The 17,378-nt window shown below is 42.2% G+C and overlaps 1 protein-coding gene across 1 annotated transcript in view; it reads right to left on the bottom strand.

Annotated features, from left to right (window-relative positions):
• Positions 1 to 6,242: 6,242 nt before the first annotated feature.
• Positions 6,243 to 17,378, bottom strand: part of Col22a1 (collagen type XXII alpha 1 chain) — a 236,740-nt gene continuing 225,604 nt past the window's right edge. The window contains exons 60-64 of the mRNA XM_028773262.1: positions 15,194 to 15,373; positions 13,534 to 13,600; positions 11,486 to 11,668; positions 9,114 to 9,191; positions 6,243 to 6,570 (exon numbers count right to left, since the gene is read on the bottom strand). Of these exons, the coding sequence (XP_028629095.1) occupies positions 6,383 to 6,570; positions 9,114 to 9,191; positions 11,486 to 11,668; positions 13,534 to 13,600; positions 15,194 to 15,373 (696 nt within the window). The 3' untranslated portion in view covers positions 6,243 to 6,382. The remainder of the gene's footprint in view (positions 6,571 to 9,113; positions 9,192 to 11,485; positions 11,669 to 13,533; positions 13,601 to 15,193; positions 15,374 to 17,378) is intronic.

The raw sequence follows: 17,378 nt of genomic DNA, 5'->3' as shown, positions 1-17,378 counted from the left end.
AAAGCTTTTTTTAAAATTCAAATTCAATGCAGAGAAATCCACAGAGAATAAATTATTACACACAAAATTAGGACAGATTGGTGTTTTTTAACTTATTCCTCTGCTTCAGGCAAAAAATATGGCTTGACACAGCTCCTTATTGATCTTGTCTTGATATACAATGCTGTCTTTCATATTATTAACTCCCTATAAGCCTCACTGAAAACCTCTGGGACTATGCTTGCTTACCAGCAGAGAGGTCATATGACTTCACCTGATGGCTACCGACTGTTGGCCAGTTTCCTCTGATACCTTTCGTCACATATGTGTGTTCTTGCCAGTGGTGCTAGCCTAAGGATGCTGACTGGCCCTAAGTGGGTAGTAAGGAGAAGACCACAGTTTCCCTCATTATATTCAGGTTTGCATTTTAATATATGATAGGAAACATATTAGCATATTCAACTACAAATTTACAGATACCCGGTTCTGTTGTGTTCCTTGTTGGTATAACTAAGTACCTTGACCAAAACAACTGAAAAAGAAAGGATTTATTTGTCTCAGTATTCAATGTCACAGGGTGTCGTTATATGGAAGTCAAGCTGTCAGGAGCTAGAAGTAGACAGATACACCAGTCAAGAGCAGGGAGCAAAGAGGTAATTCATGAATCCTTTTCTACTTCTCATTTTTCCTCCTCATAAAATTCAAGACCTCAAATCCAAGGAATGGTACCCTACACAGTGGGCTGGCCCTTCTACATCAATTAAAACAATAAAAGTAATCTCTCACATTCTCTAGGTTCCTTCTCACAGGTGGTTATACTCTGTGCCATGATGACAATTAGAACTAAACATTAGAGTATTACTACTTATAAAGAAATGAAAATTAAGGTACAAGGAAGATGCTGAATTAAGTAGAGAGGCGAACATGAGTGACTCTTTGATAGAGCAGTGAGATTGGTTCAAGGCTACTTCTTCACTATTGCCTTCAAGCAATTCACATCCCCCTACTGAGCCTTGGTTGTTTCTGCTATGGAGTGGCTCTAGGATGGCATGAAGCCTAGACATTTTGCCTTTGTAAAGTCATTATTAATACCTTACAAGAGTTCATGCTCACTCTGGTATCAGAGCAGACTGGTCCTGTCTGTCACCTTAAGTTTCTAAGATGTTTTTCTTACCTCTTTCTGTATCATGGGTGCCCCTGGCTGTCACCACCAGTTTTCACTCTCCTCTAGACTTCTAAGTAGACATGGTTAATAAAACCTAACCCCAAAGGACTTGGCCTTCCTATCCTGTACCATAATTCCAGTCCAGGCCTCTTCCTAGGAAGAGTTGGACCTCTGACCTCTGACCTTCCACCTGTTCCTTTGGCTTGTCAGATCACAGCATTTCCAGCTCTACACTGAATTATCACCTGCCCTAGAGCTCTATGGAGAAACTAGAGTACTGCCATCCTGAGGGAATGAGAGAAAACACACACAGGTTCTACCTTGATCCTGCTACATTCCCATTACTGGGCCTTGAACAGGTTACTTTGCCTCTCACAATTCTTTTTTTTTTTGTGTGTGTGTGTGTATCATTTTTTTTAATTTCTTTTTTTTTTTGAACATGAAATGCTTTTTTATAGCATGTTTTACAAGGGGAGGGGGTAAGCGGGTCCAGGTGGTGGAAAAGTACAAAATCTTCTTGGCCTGTGCCTTGAAACATGTCATGGTCTATATGGTACACTGCCTTGAATTATGATCTACCTGCAGTTCTTCAGAAGATATGGTACACTGCTTGAGTTATGGTCTCCCTGCTATTCTTAAGAAGACATGGTACTCTGCTTTGAGTCTATCTGCAGTTGCTAAGCAGGATCTTGCAGTTGCCAAGCTTCAGAGGACATTGTGCAGGTGGGGAAAGTTAGGGGGTAAGGGTAAGGGCGAGGGTCCTGGCTTCTGGCATCTCCCCCTTCTCTGTTTAGTTCTTGTATGGATTATGTTTCCCATGAAGGTGACATACATGGCTGTTTACAAGCTGCTGACACCAGGGGCACATGAAATAAAGTCTACTCAGTTTCTTAGCCACCATTCACCATTTAGGAGACAACTCACAATAACCTCTCATAACCACATCCTACTCTGCCTGGAATTTGTTCCATCTGTGTTTCTCTTGATACTTGTCTGATCCCTTGTGACCTGTATCCATATTATCCCATTCCTGGACAAACTTCCATGGGCTATGGCATTATCTCCAGATTGTTTCTATCCTACAAGTGTTTTCCAGCCCCTGAAAGCATCTGCTGTCTCTGAAGGACCTCACAGCAAGGGCATCATTATCCTCTGTGACTATGCTCGTCCTGATAAAGGCCTCCATGGATGCAAGCTGAAAGCCACTATTCTGTTAATATGCTCATGCACCCATTCTCTGTCTCTTGTCCTTCTAATGCAGCTGCCAGGCTTGACAGCATCTCCTGCAGACAGAGCATCACAGGTCCTCATATACCAGAACTGCTCCTCTCCTTATCAGTCTTTCTTTCCCCAATCTTAGGACTATGAGATATGAAGACAGAAACCCAATCAGTCACTGAGAACACAGATTATGTCCATAAGTAGCAGTAGAGATCTGGTCTAGACAAGGTTGATGACCCATTGCTTGGTTCCTCTGAACCTTTGCAGGCCACTGATGTCTTGATGACAATCTTGGTCCTCATCTCACACATCTCAGAGAGGTCTGGGATTTTAAATGACGTCACTAGCCTGCTATCTATAACTTTATACATTATGACATACTTAGCTCCTATACAATACTGATGATAAGAGGACCCTGAGATGGATTTTCATAATGGGTAAGACAGAAAGCCAGTAAGCAACAATGGCCCTGAAGCAGCACCTCCTGCTACATTAATGAGCAGCCAGAAGTACACACAATTAGACCAGGCATCTCCTTACCTGTGCAGAATTTCTGAGACACACATTTGCCAAGCCCTCTGCATACAACTGGGTGAGATATGATGATCTTTAAAAATACCTGACAAAAAGCCCGAGTCCTCAGCCTCAGGATGCAGATTGTAGGCCCAGAGGATAGTGATGCTCCTGCTGCTTGCATCATGGATTGGGGAAGATCTGGCTGTTGAATACCTGACTTTTATATGCCCTAGTATGAGTCATTTCAATCTTCAAAAACTAGATAAAACCTCAATCTCATGGTAAAGACCACCATTTATATTTGAAATGTGACACATTTGGTTTTGTTGTCTTACCTATGATTCCTCTGAGATGAGACAAGGATACCTGGTTCTGGAGTAATCCAGGCCTCAGGAATGATCTGGCTTTTGAAAAATAGATGTGAGCATATATATATATAATAAAACACAATATGAAAAACAGGATTTTTTTAAATGACAAAATTCTCTGAACAGGTATCTTGCCAAAGAAAACATACACATGAGGATGGTCAAAGATGATTGCCCCTCTCTGTCATCAGGGAACTGCTGAGCAAAAAAGTAGTACACATAAGAACGAAGATGCAAAATGCTGACCACACAAAATGGGAACAAGAACACTCCTTCATATTTAATGCATGGATGATTACAGGAGTTTTATCCCTAAGTATTACAACTAGGAACCAACCAAGTTGGCAATAAGTGGAAGAGTTGATATAAAAGCTATGGCATCTCTAAACAATGGAATATTATTGAGCAATAAAAAGGAATGAGTCACCCAGCCACAAAACACACAGAAGAATGTTAAGTGTACATTTCTAAGTCAAAAAAGGGTAATTTTAAAAGGCTTCAATCTATAGGATACTAACTATGACACTCTGGAAAAAAACAAAACTACAGGAAGGGCATAAAGACCATCATTATTGAGGTTAGATAGAAAAGAGGAATGATTTGATAAAGTACAACAGGTTTTGGAGACAATGAAACTTCTCTGTGTAAAACTATACTGGCGGGTACATGTCACTGTACTTCAGACTAATCCTAGAGTCCAGCAATGAACCAGAATGTAAGGTGTGAGTGCCAGCTGCTAACAGTGTACATCAACTGTAGCACATGTGTATTCTACAGCGCAGTTTTGAGAGGAGGACTGGGAATACATAGGAAATTTTACTGTCTTAATTTTTCTGTGGATTTAAAACTCCCCTCAATGTATATATTTTAACAAAAAATATAAAGTAAAAATAAATGTTAAAGGGCAGCATGTTTTTTCAGGTTAAATATTTTGTCCACAAATTCTTGGCATACACACACACACACATACACACACACACACATACACACACACACACATACACACACACACACACACACAGGCACATACTACATTTGCCTCTTGATCTGGGTCATGATCACTGGAAGAGAGTTCTGAGTTCTTGATATTCCTTCAAACAAAATTATTACATTACTTTGACATCTTATATTGTGTTGAAGACAACTGAGCTGGTAGATATCAAAGAGGCTCCAGAGAAAATCTCTCCTGCACAGATGTATGCTGACCACCTCAACCCTACCAAAATCCACTTTTCTGCATCAGCATCAACTTGCCTAATAGAAAAAATAGATCTTGGATCTTAATTTAAAATCACTAAAGTAATATTTCTCTATCTAATCAATCTTTTAGCCTTCTTTGGATGCTTTTATTTCTGGTTCCTAAACCAATTTGAAGTATCTAATTCAAGAGGTACAATAGAGGGACTTGGTGAACTAATGCTGTGTAAGTTTGTGAGGAACCAGCCACTTGCATGTATGGACATGTGTGTTGGTTAATTTTATGTTCACTTGACACAAGCTAGAGTCATTTGAGGAGAGGGACTCTCAATTGAGAAAATTTCCCCATAAAACTGACCTGTAGCCAAGTCTGTAGTGCAATTTCTTGATTAATAATTTATGTGGGTGAGTCCAGCTCCATGGGGGTGGTTCCTTCCTTGGGCAAGCGATTATTGATGGAATAAGAAAACAGGTTGAGCAAGACATGGAAGTATCATTCCTCCATGGCTTCTACTTCAGCTCCTGCCTCCAGGTTCTTGCCTTGAGTTCCCTTAGTGATCAAGTGTGAACTAAGAGTTGTAAGCTGAATCAAATCCTTTTCTCCACAACTTGCCTCTGATCAAGGTGTTTTATCACACCAATTGAAACCCCAACTAAAGCATCTTATGAATGGACAGCTTCATCAGTCCATCCATCAACCAATTTCCTCGGTCAAGTGAAGAACACAAATAGGGTAATTTGTTCAGACCTGTTAAGGATATATATCTACAGGAACCAGCCCATTGAAGTCAATTTTCCAATTTGCAACAGACCCAGACCACACTGGTTCTGAGCATTCTTTCCATATTCCAAACACCTGGGATGCATCCTCAAAGGGCTTGGTGGTGAACATCTGGAGAGAACAGGTAGACATGGTGTTGCAGTTCAAAGAAGACTCACTTAGTGCCCAGGAGAGGCTAAAGAAAGAAAATGAATACCCAGGGGCAACTGAGAGGGAAATACATTTAGTGAGCATCTGTTCAGTGTACATGTAGAACACACACACACAACACACACACACAAAGACACGACTGATACAGGTCCCCATGTACTTGGTAGTGAACCACCCACAAGTAAGTAAAACAAGTGACCATTGATAACTTTTATTTTGCAACTCACACAATTGAAACCAGCATGAGGAACTTGAAGGGGTCCATACCAGAGTCAGAAGCAAAGTCACACCTGGGAACTCTTCTTCAGCATCAGCTTGTTTGTAGATGGTCCAGACACAAGCTACTGCCAATTCTATGTGACTTCTTTTGGAGTTCTGGTAGCTTGAAGCACCACCCTTCCCCAATGTGCTGAGGCAGTTCTGAACTCCAGATGTTCATCTTGTCTCCAGAGGTCAATGCATTCTTCCAGGCTGCAAATTCTTCTTCTTGCTTCAAGTCTCTCCTGGGAGGTGGGGATTTCAAACTTACTTTTCCCTTGGCCATCTTTAGGCACAGCTGAGGAAACAACCTTATGGTCTCCATCTTTAAAGCTTCCTTTCCAGGAAAGAGGTAAAATCAGCAAGTGCATACATGGTCAGGGTTGCATAGCACCAAGTGTTCCTCAGAATTGGCTGTCATACTTCAGCCAGGGCTGAGAGGGGAGCTGAGCCAGGAAACTATTTCCTGTCCACCAGAAAGCTCCGCCAAAACTATTAGCATTTGAAATAACAACAATATTAATAATAACCTGACTGTCCGACAGTATCTGTTGGTTTTAATAACTGTGAGGTCTCTGAGGAAGGTAAGAGACAATTAAGGCAGGCAAGGAGGCAGGAAGAAAAGGTGGGAGGTAAGAAGGGGAGAGAAAAGGAGGTTCTGAAATGTTTCAAGGCTTCTGGCTTCCCAATGGGCTCCGAGTTCAAGTTTCAGAAATCCATAGTAGTGTTTTGATGTTCTAGAATCTTCTATGGGCCCTTCACGTTACTTGGCCGGGCAGCAAGACTTGCAAAGTATGCACACTGGGAGGGGTCACACTGGCCAGGGGGGCCGGGAGGACCAGGAGGGCCAGGATGTCCAGCTGGTCCTGTCTCTCCTTGAGGGCCAGGGCTTCCTGGAAGTCCATCTTTAGCATATCCAGGTTCCCCAGGTTGGCCTGGCCCAGGAAGCAAAAGAAATAGAAAGCAATTTACATTCTATAGCCAGGAGTGAAACAGCCCTGTTATCTTTGTCTTATGAACTAGGGTTCAATGAATACTCAGAGAGAATAGCCTCTGTTGGTGCTCTAGGCTGAAAGAAAGAAAGGCCATGTGGGTATCATATAGAATAGCACCTTTGCAAGCAGGGGTTGGCACCTTCACTGTCTGAGATAGGGAAGATATCCAGATACCAAGGAGAAGAAACAGACAAGGGTAACTCAAGGCCCCTGGGGTGTAAGCTTTCCACTCAAGTCAGATGAGAAAGCTGAACACTATTCTCTCACACAGTCTTAATAGACACATCTGAATTCAGAGTGGCACACCAAAACAGCCTAGTGAGCCTTGATCCCATGTACCTGTTCTTACAGGGACACCTCATGATCCTCCAAAATTCAACATTCAAATAGTCTGGGTTCTGTTATTTTTTTTCTAAATTTTACTTGTTAAACCTGAACCACATACTTTCCCATATTATTCTATTATACCAAGTTAAAAAAAAATAGCATCTAGGATATACATAACTGGCCAACATAGAGTCAAAAATTTAGACTGAGAGAATATTAAATATAAATAAACTGCTGTGCCTACACTTACCAAGTGTGCATATGCCTACACTTTCCAAGTATGTATCATGTGTAATTTATCTAGCTTCCTCTTTTGCCTGAACTGGGAATCTTGGTGCTAGGTGTGGTGGCCAACTTGGCCACCATGTTCTCCAGGTCACATTCTCCCTCACTTCTTAGCACACTGTCAAAATATTTCTTAGAAGCTAAGCAAAAAGTGAACTTCCCATTGTGAGTGACTTTAGAACTTTGGAACACTGCTGTTGTTCTGACAAGAGTTACTTAGTGCACAGCCCAGTTTACAAGAAACCATTGGTTCAGCAATGCTAATCATCCCTTCCACTGAGATATACTGCCAATGGTCCCTGATTCAACCTCGCCAGGTATAACCTGTCAGATAATCTATATACACTCTCCTCTAAATGGACTCCACTCTGCCGTTCTACAACTTCTATTTCAGAGTAGTATTTATATTATATTATATTATATTATATTATATTATATTATATTATATTATATTATATTATACTATACTATACTGTATTTGAAAATTATCAAGATATAAACAATATTTATGTAGCATCATCTCTAATAGAAAAATAACATATCCTACTGTAGCAAATTTGGGAAATCATGGCAGGATAAAACTAAAGTTAAATTACATGTAGGTCAGATGTTCATAAATGATCCAGAGTAAGCACAAAATTTAGGAGTTAAATTTAAAAGGTAAAATCCTCAGGGCTGAGAATGGAGTTTAGCGGTAGAGTATGCATGAAGCCCTAGGTTCAATTTTTACCACTGCTCCCCAAATACATACATTCATACATACACATATTTAACACATACACACACACACACACACACACACACACACACAATGCTGAGGTAGAATTTGACAATCTAGAGTTGAGAGTCTTGCCACTCTCTTCTTTCCAGTGTGACAACTGCTTCCCTCAGGAGCATTTCCAGTACAGTCACTAGGCACAGTGGTCAACTGGTTGCCATTTCACTAGTTATTTCTAGGTTTCAGTAGTAAAATTCCTAAGACTCTGCAACCCCTCAGCTCCAAGAGGGCTGGCCTTTGGCTAAACCTTTGACTAAGGTTCCCTGGGCATATTCTGAGAAATACTAATGAATGAATATGGGGTTTAAGAAAATAACTGTCACCTTGCCTGTGGGGTTCTAACCACTTAAGGTGAGTTCAAGTCTAGAACGAAAGTCCAAAGGAGAGATGAATCTCCAACATGCCCATTCTTATTTAGAATATGACAATCTTTCTCTCTCCATGACCATTTCTCACAATACTTAGTCTTTTATTATTTTTAATTGGAACATAATAATTCTGCATATTTATGGGGCATGATGTGTTTTAGTGAATACTTATTTATGTTTCATGTATATTCTCTTTTGCTTTCATTTATGTATGTGCACTAAGTACTTGAAGTATTGGTGTATACTGGAAAAGGATATTAAATCCCCTGGAAGTAGAGTCACAGATGTTTTTGAAGTGCCAGGTGAGTGTTGGGAATCAAACCCAGTTCTTCTACAAAAAGCAGATAGTACTCCTAATCTGTGAGCCAAATATTCAACCCTACAATGAGAATTTTTGGGGACATGGATACAATATGCAATGAACACATTGGAGCAATTTGCTTCTGCATCATCCCAAATATTTACCATATCTTTACATAGGAAACATCAATATACTTTATTCTGGTCATTGGGAAACAGGAAATAAGTCATTGGAACTTTCAACTTAGAAAGTATGCCTCAAGGATTTGAGAAATATTACATTAAACAATAAACAAACAAGTTCTCTGTTCCTCCTTAGAGTGGCCCAGGTCCTCCTCTCTTCCTACAAGCACGGGTACCACTCACTGTGTGTCTTTGACTCCATGGTCCATGTCCACCCAGCCTGAAACCCTGAACCTTCATACCTGGTATTCCAGGGGGGCCCATCTCTCCTCGGAGGCCAACTCCAGGTGTGCCAGGGTCACCTTTGGCTCCTCTTTCACCTGATGGGAAGAATATGAATCTTGAGTGGTGGAGACTCATGATGAAGGCAGAGACAGAGAGTCTCAACCCACAGGATACCCTGTGTCACTGATAGAGCCCAGGATCACTGAAACAATTCACTCACACCAGCCTGTTCACACAAATTATTTATGTAACATACCCCCAACATGCACATACACTCATGCATGCGTGTGCATGCACGTGCGTGCATACACACACACATACACACACACACACACACACACACACACACACACACACACACAAGCATATTTTCAGACTCAGAATTTATACATGGAAACACTAAAAGAAACGAATGCTTTCTCCGGAACATATTCTCAAATACGCATCTTTATGCATACACATTCATCCAAGCACCTATTGATCCAGTTACATACATATTTACACATTCACATACATAGAAGCAAATACAAAGTACACAGTTATACATTCACTAAACCATGAGCAACCAAATTCACACACCCATAACTCACACACATATCAGCCTGAATGTATGACATAATTACTGGTGTACATGCCAATGCACTCAAAGCTTCTTATCCAAACCTTCCTGAAGAAGGAATTGAGTCGATAAATAAATGAATTCAGCAAACTAGGGGATGTAGTAATACACATTAATGCGACTCAGCTCTAACCTAAGGAATACTGAAATCTAGTAAGACAATGGAACAGGACAAAGAACACTCCATGAGAGGCAAATGATAAATACTATCCAGAGAATAAAAAAAATGACATATATATGATATATAGTCTCAAGGAGAGAGAGAAAGAGAAAGGAGAGAAAAGGAAGTATCATGTTCTCTGGGGCAATATTTCGACCATATCTGAGTTAAGAGCTTCCAGGTTTGATTTAACTGGGACTATCACTATCAATAATACCGTGGTAAATACTACTACTTCTACCACTAGGAGAACTGCTATAGCTAATATCAATTCTACTGCCAATGTTACTTCTACTAATGGTAATATTGCCATGATAAGAACAGAAAGAGGAGTCCCAACCAAGGACACTGGAATCTCTCTTTCAAATTATTTTATTAGGAAGTAATACATTTTGTTACATTGCTTCCAAAGTATCTCCTGAATACAACATATTTTTTATAATATAAATTTAAACCTTATGGCTCACTAGTTTTTAGAACACTAATCTTATTTGTGTGTGTGTGTGTGTGTGTGTGTGTGTGTGTGTGCGTGTGTGCATGTGGCATTGTTTGGGGGTTCTATATTTATTGATTTATATTATATGTGGATGAATGTTTTGCCTGCATATATACATGTATACCACATGTGTGCCTGGTACCTGAGGAGAGAAGGAACGAACATTGGATAACCTGAAACTACAGTTGTGAGCAGTCATGTTGGTGCTGAGAACTGAACCCTGGTCCTCTCCAAGAGCAGCAGGAGCTCATAATCAAACAGCAGGTCTTTCCAGCGTCTCACCTTCCCTGTTCTGTTACACTTGGTCAGTATTTCACCACAATCCAATGTAGTCTATGAAGTACGTTTCCTATGGGCATATTTTGTGTACTCATGGATGAATACAGATAGTCAGGAACACACAGATTTAACCAAAACCTCTTTAAACAGAAGAAATATCACAGGGGATAGATGGCTAAACAGTTATAAGGATATGCCAGATCAAAAGAGAAGTTGTTAGGTTCATCTGATTCCTTAGCTTAAGGTCACCAAAATGAACCCACAAGTCCACTCATCAGGAGAAAGTGGACCACAGGCTTGGAAGTTTGGAGTCCAGTCTCTGCTTCATGTCTGCTTGTCTGCAGAAAGCATTCTGACATGCTTGCTACTGTGCAGCCTGGCGCAGGCTCTTCCACTTGAAGAAGAGTTCCAATGCTCAGATAGGTTACCCAGCCAAAGAGCCGGACAGCTAGTGGCCATTTTAGCTCAAAACCATTTGGCTGGATTTTAAAGATGGCATTTAATATCCATTGCCTGGAGATTAAATGTCATATCACTCAGTAGGTTCCAATCTGGGTGAAAGAAGAAGAAAACATTTGCATTGCCCCTGTAACTTGAGCAAGGGAGATGGACAGGAAACAAGAAAGTAGAAAAAACAGGTTTAGTCTTCCTGGCATAATTTCTCAAAACTGTCAAGTATGAAAATCTTTAATGTACGAAAAAATTACACCATGCCAAAATTCAGTGTTGCTGGGCTGATGGAAATGAAAACACGATGAATAATGTATCTCTGCCAGGTGTACATCCCACACCCGAGTCCTAACTCAGCAGAGTTTCAGAAATGCTGTCCACTCACCTTTGGGGCCCATTGGTCCAGAGGGTCCTTCCAGACCACCTTGGCCAGGACGGCCTGGTTCACCCATGGGGCCTGTCCGGCCTGGCAGCCCATCTTTCCCAGGAGGTCCAGGGGGCCCGGGTCTGCCTTGAGAGGACTTCATGTGTGTTGGAGGCATCTGGGCCAGGAGGTAGGCAAGTTTGGCTATGGAATGGAAAGAAGAAAGAAGTTCCTGAAGAATGGAAAGCAGACAAGGAACATATTGGCAGCTCACTGCAAGCTGGAACTGCAAGTGAAAACAACCGGGGATAAAGACAAGAAACAGCTCCTGTACACACACTTCTGACTGCATAGACGTCTACAGCAGTGGCAGTAGCAGCAGATACTAATTAATAGTAGTATGAACTGAACAGTGCAGGACCAGCAGTATTGCAGCAGTAACAGCAGTGGCTGTAAGTGCCAGTTGGAGAAACTGAGGCCTAGGATGTTTAAGTGGTTTACAAACAGCTATTTAGTGATCTTTATCTTCTGAATCAAGTCCCCCATCAACAACCGAACAGCCAAATAAGATGTTAATAGCAGATGCTTACATATCTGTGATACAAGCATTATAGAATCTATTTAAAACCTAGAGCTCCCACTGTGGCTGGGCTCACTTTCCTGCTCGACATTGGATCCGGTACTTACCTATTATTATTATTATTATTATTGTTATTATTATTATTACTATTATTATTATTATTGTAAATGCTTGTCCAATGGAAGGAGTGACTAGGATAAACACTAACATTTTGGTTTGTAAGACTAAAGAAGAGGTGGGATATCTGACCGTCTCGTTGACTCCCTTCACTGTTGCTCCTTTACAAGGCCCAAGGGTCTGTGAACGCTACCTAAGTGACCTTGGAAATTTGCTGAACTTGTCTGAGTCTTTGATTTTTCTTATCTTTGCTGGAAGTAGATATTTCCTCCTCAAAGGCTGTTTGAAAGGGACTCATTCCAGCAGATGTTCCCAGACCCTTAAAAAATTGTGGTTGACATTCCACTGGGACAGAGGCCATTCCAGCACTGACAAGTCTAACATTCAAGAGGTAGAACTTAGAACTCCCACACACAAGTTGTCAGACTTGCCCAGTCTAGCAAGGCTAACATTCTTTCTAGCCTATCCCTGCCTTCCCTCCCCTTCCTCATCCATAGCTCATGCGTATTCACCTAGATTACAGAGGGGCAAGGGAGAGGGGCACTTTGCTTCTACATCCTTGTCTCCAGGGCAGTCTGAATATATGAGACACATAGTATTGGGACATGGGACATAGGAATGGAAGCACCTTTAGGATCCACTTCTTTCATGTTACAGGGTTGTGAGCATTTTCTTCTAAACTTTTATCACAGGGGAAATGGGAAGAGTGGCTACTAAACAGACCAGGTGGTATAATGCACAGACAATAAGGCGGTAAATCCCAGACTTATACTCCAGTAGCTCAGCCTCCCTGTTCTTCATTAACCCTCCAATAACCATGCTGTCTCCCATGGTCATTACTAAGCTGTCATTGGTCATGCTCAAACTTTGAGACCCCTCCCAAGACAGAAATCCCAAATGCTGTCACCATTCCAGCTTCCCACTCCATTCCCTACCTTAGAGCTATCTGAAGCAGAGACAACTGTCCTCTTTCAATGCCCTCTGTGTCAAAAGGAAATTACAGATGTCTTCTGATGACAGTGCAGTCATTTTGTCTGTCTCCTGACATATCTCTTCCTCTGGAGTTCAGTGAGGCCCCCTGAACACCTTCCCAAAACACTGATCAATCACGGCCATGGTTGAGTACACAGAAAGTGTAGGTGATCACCACACAGCAGATGGTGGTATCTAGGTGTCATTATTCACTAGAGTCATTGTCACTAGAGGTGACCAGGAAGAATCTGAGGGAGGATCTGGAGTGTAAGGCTGGGCTCCCAGGTTGCCTCTCAAGCCTGCTGCTCCACATTCCCCTGTCCTAGTACTTAATGATGAAAACAACAGCTGCTCACTGGGGATCTTACTCTGGCAGTTCCAATCAAGTCCAGCTACTCACCTTCTAGCTGCTTCCCAAGCTCTTCCTGAATGAGGCGCCGTAAGGTGTCAATGGATGGAGACTCGCCCTAAAAGAGAGGAAAGAAGTTACTCATCTTCCCAGTAACTCCTCCTCCTCCTCTTCCTCCCCCTCCTCTTCCTCCTCTTCTTCCTCTTCCTTCTCCTCTTCCTTGAAGATCCCAGTGTCACTCCCAAAATCAAGAAGCTTGTGAGCAGCATGGATGAGGAAATCACACCCTCTGTCTATCTCATGCCACATCTGCAGTACATTCCTCTCTTGCTATTCAGACCATGCCATTAGCATGGCTGCTTGGACCTTAGGTTCTAGGAGCTACAATGTTCTCCCCTCAAGACTCTTATATCTTCTTTATTCTTCCCTCATACAAACCACTGGATCCATAAAACCAGCCATATACTGGACCTCAGCAGTATGGTCCCCAAGGCTTGCCTACCTCCAGAACATAGCTTATGGGCTGCCTCCTATGTGAAATCTAGTTTGATCCTTCTGGTTGGTATCTTTCCCCTACATTCCCCAGGGCCAGTACTGTCCTGTTCAACTCCATACTTGTCACAGGCATCTAAGTGATCCTTGAAAGCTGAGGAATTTATCTATAAGAAAGATCACATTGTGATGATAATTCACAGAATGGCGTCAAAAAGGATTCTCTATGCCTTATCAGGATCACCCTTTCTTATTTGACTCCTGTAGGGTAATGCTACCCTCAAGAATGAGTCACCGTGTGCTTCTATTAGTCCAATACATTGCATGGAAAAGATCCTGTCCCCTTGTTATCTGATTGTTCTATGACCAGAAACCTCTGTATTATCCCTAGATGCTCTATTGCTCTACATAGCCAGGGGACACACAGAGCTTGGCAAGGCTTCATGATGGCTTTGGATGCCAACTGAGTCCTTTTAATTTCCCCTGCCTTAGCCAAGAGGGGCAGGCTCTGGGCACCAAAATCTTTAGAATCACCACAACCAGAAGCAAATGATGAAGCCACAGAGAGTCAGAGGACAGGGAGTGACCATGCCTGTGCTTAGGCATAAAGCTCTTCAGACGACTAAGTGGACTGCCAAGGAGAAGAGGTCACAGGGACTGGATGAGAATCCCCATCAAGAGTTCAGTTCCTGTTACCTGACAACCTGTGTCTGTGATCCAAAGCAAGATAAATCAAGAGTTCTGCCACTAGAATGACATAAGTGTAAAGAAAGTAACCAAGCTTTCTGTTCACCTCCAGTGTCCAGGACAGTAGAGAGGACTGTCATGCCCTGGAGTGAACGGATGGTGAACCACCCATGATGCTTGTTGGGCCAATGAGATCTCATTTTCTCAATTACCTCTGCATAGGGTGCCAAGAAAGAAGGGATTTACAGCTCAAGACATTAAGCCTTGAGCGTTATCATCCCTGGGGTAGAAGGTACAACAAGATGAGAATCTGTTTCTGAACAACTCTGGAGTTACGTGTGCCATGCCACTTCATCCTAACAAATGTGGAGAACATTTTCTCAAAGGATAGGCACAGAGAGAAGGAGTACTCTGTCCCTTGCTGTATAGCCAGAAGCCTGGTATCTGTATATGCTGTACTTCCCAAAGACCTCAAACTCCATTTTGCCACCATTATAATGGAATCTGTCTGAAACTTTAATACCATCCTTACCCGCAGTCCTGGAAATCCTGGCTGGCCAGGTGGCCCTGGGGGCCCAGGAGGGCCACTCTCCCCTGGTTGTCCTTGGGGACCCATTAGGCCAGTATGACCTTTGTGGCCTGGGGTTCCAGGGTCTCCAGGCTGGCCCTTCCCACCTGGTGGTCCTTTGTCACCTTTGATCCCAGGGTCTCCCTAAATAGAAGAGAAGAATAGATCAGCAGGTGGCTCAGTTCTGGGAAATGATCTAAATACTCAAACTGAAGTCCAAGGTACTATCATCGTCCTGTTGGCAGGAGTGTGGGGTGGGGGAGGTGTCCCAGCCCTGGGTGAGTCATAGATGAGTCCAGGAAAGGAAGGATCAGAATTATCTCATCCATAGTCCTGACTTAAAAAACTGGGCAAAGGAGCCCAGAAATAGAATATTACCTTATACAACATTGTGCAAGTCAGGAGGAGAACTTTTATTTTTGAAATCCATCCCCAAATAAGCCACTAACAAAGCTGTCACTATAGGAATAGCCAGGTGTATTGACGTTCTCATACTACAGAGCACATTACAGTTGCCAGCATTGGGACTGCTTATAAAAGGTTACATGGACAGATACCAGGTATTATTATTGTATGAAAAGTTATATCTATGGAACAGTGTCCACAGTGTGTAAAAAATGGAGAAGAATAGAAATATCAACAAGTTTGCTTTGTTGGCATAAAACATTGTGTTATGTAAGGATGTTTGTTAATTGTAAGGATGACAGGGAAGGGTCTAGAGAGATATCTCAGTAGCTTGCCTTACAATGATAAGGATCTGAATTTGGATCTCAAGTACTCACACAAAAACCAGGTGTGATTTCTTACATCTGGGGGCACAAATAGGCAGAACTCTGGAGCTTAGTAGCCTAGCAACTTGGTAACCTCTGGATTCAATGAGAACCTATCTCAACCAATAAAGTGGAGAGTGATTGAGGATTACACCTAACTGCAGACCTGAGCATACACATGTATACATTCACAGATGCATTTGTCCACACAAACATATGCACACACACACACACATACACACACACAAACAGGTCTGTCAGGGAGAAGGATAGAAACACAGCTGTCATTTTACACATTTTAAAAACAAGAAGAATTTTTAATGAGGTTAATGGCATAGGCCTTCCTGTTATTATAACTACTCAGGAGGCCAAGGGGAAGTTATTGTAAGCTTAAGGTATGCTTAAGGTCACCCAGCTGCAGTGTGTTCCAAGCCAGCCTGGACAAGTTAGAGGGTTATGTCACAAACTACGATGTTAAGGGATACAGCTCAGTTACAAAGTATTTCCTTAGCATGCACTTGCCTCAACATCATTTAATCTGTATTACCCCAGCCCAACAGCACACACATACACACACACACACACACACACACACACACTAATTTTATAGTCTTAGGACAAACTCCAATTGTGCATCCCTGGAAATGGCTATGGCTGCCTAGCTGTAGAAAAGAGCCCGAGCTACTACTCCACCCCTGTAGTGGTTTTGGCCTCTTTCAGTGGGAGTGACAGTCTACTAGATCAGCAGCCTTTCCTTGTAGGTCTTCTCTAAGCTCCAGAAGGTCCATGGAGGATTGGCAGGCTCACTCTGTGGTGCTTAAACTACCTATGGTCCTCCCCCCTCAGTGAGCCAGATTCTGAAATTTTGGGGCACAGTAACCCCAGGGAAGGCAGCCTAGTACTTGGCTCTTAGATACTTCTGTGTATCTGGTCAGCGAGTCTCAGTGGATAGTTAGGACTGAATACATAGTAGCCAATATTAAGGCTCTCAGAGTAAAATGGAGCCAAAACCATTGTGACATACCACAGAGGGGGAGGGGCAGAAGAAAGAAGGAGAATCAAGATGGAACCAAATGTGGTGTCGCCATCAACATGGCAGGAGTCTCTGAGAAGGAACAGGGCATGGTTCTGAAATAGAGAAACATGCCATGGAAAAGGTGATCTGCTAGGGTGAGAGAGGGTAAAAGTGAAAGCACATGCATGTTTGAAACATGCATGTTTGAAACTCTGTGTACAGAGACTCCAGAGTGGAAGGCAGGCACACAGGAAGGGGAGCTTTGAAATGACATGGGAGATATATGCCTGACTTCCACTTTTTGTTTCCTCTTGTATTCTCTTTAACCAGGCTCCTGTGTGACTTTCAATTTTCCAACAACAAT

The sequence above is a fragment of the Grammomys surdaster genome, unplaced genomic scaffold (assembly GCF_004785775.1).
Source record: "Grammomys surdaster isolate TR1022 unplaced genomic scaffold, NIH_TR_1.0 224, whole genome shotgun sequence".
NCBI classification, from domain to species: domain Eukaryota; kingdom Metazoa; phylum Chordata; class Mammalia; order Rodentia; family Muridae; genus Grammomys; species Grammomys surdaster.
This window is presented reverse-complemented; position numbering and strand designations above follow the sequence as displayed.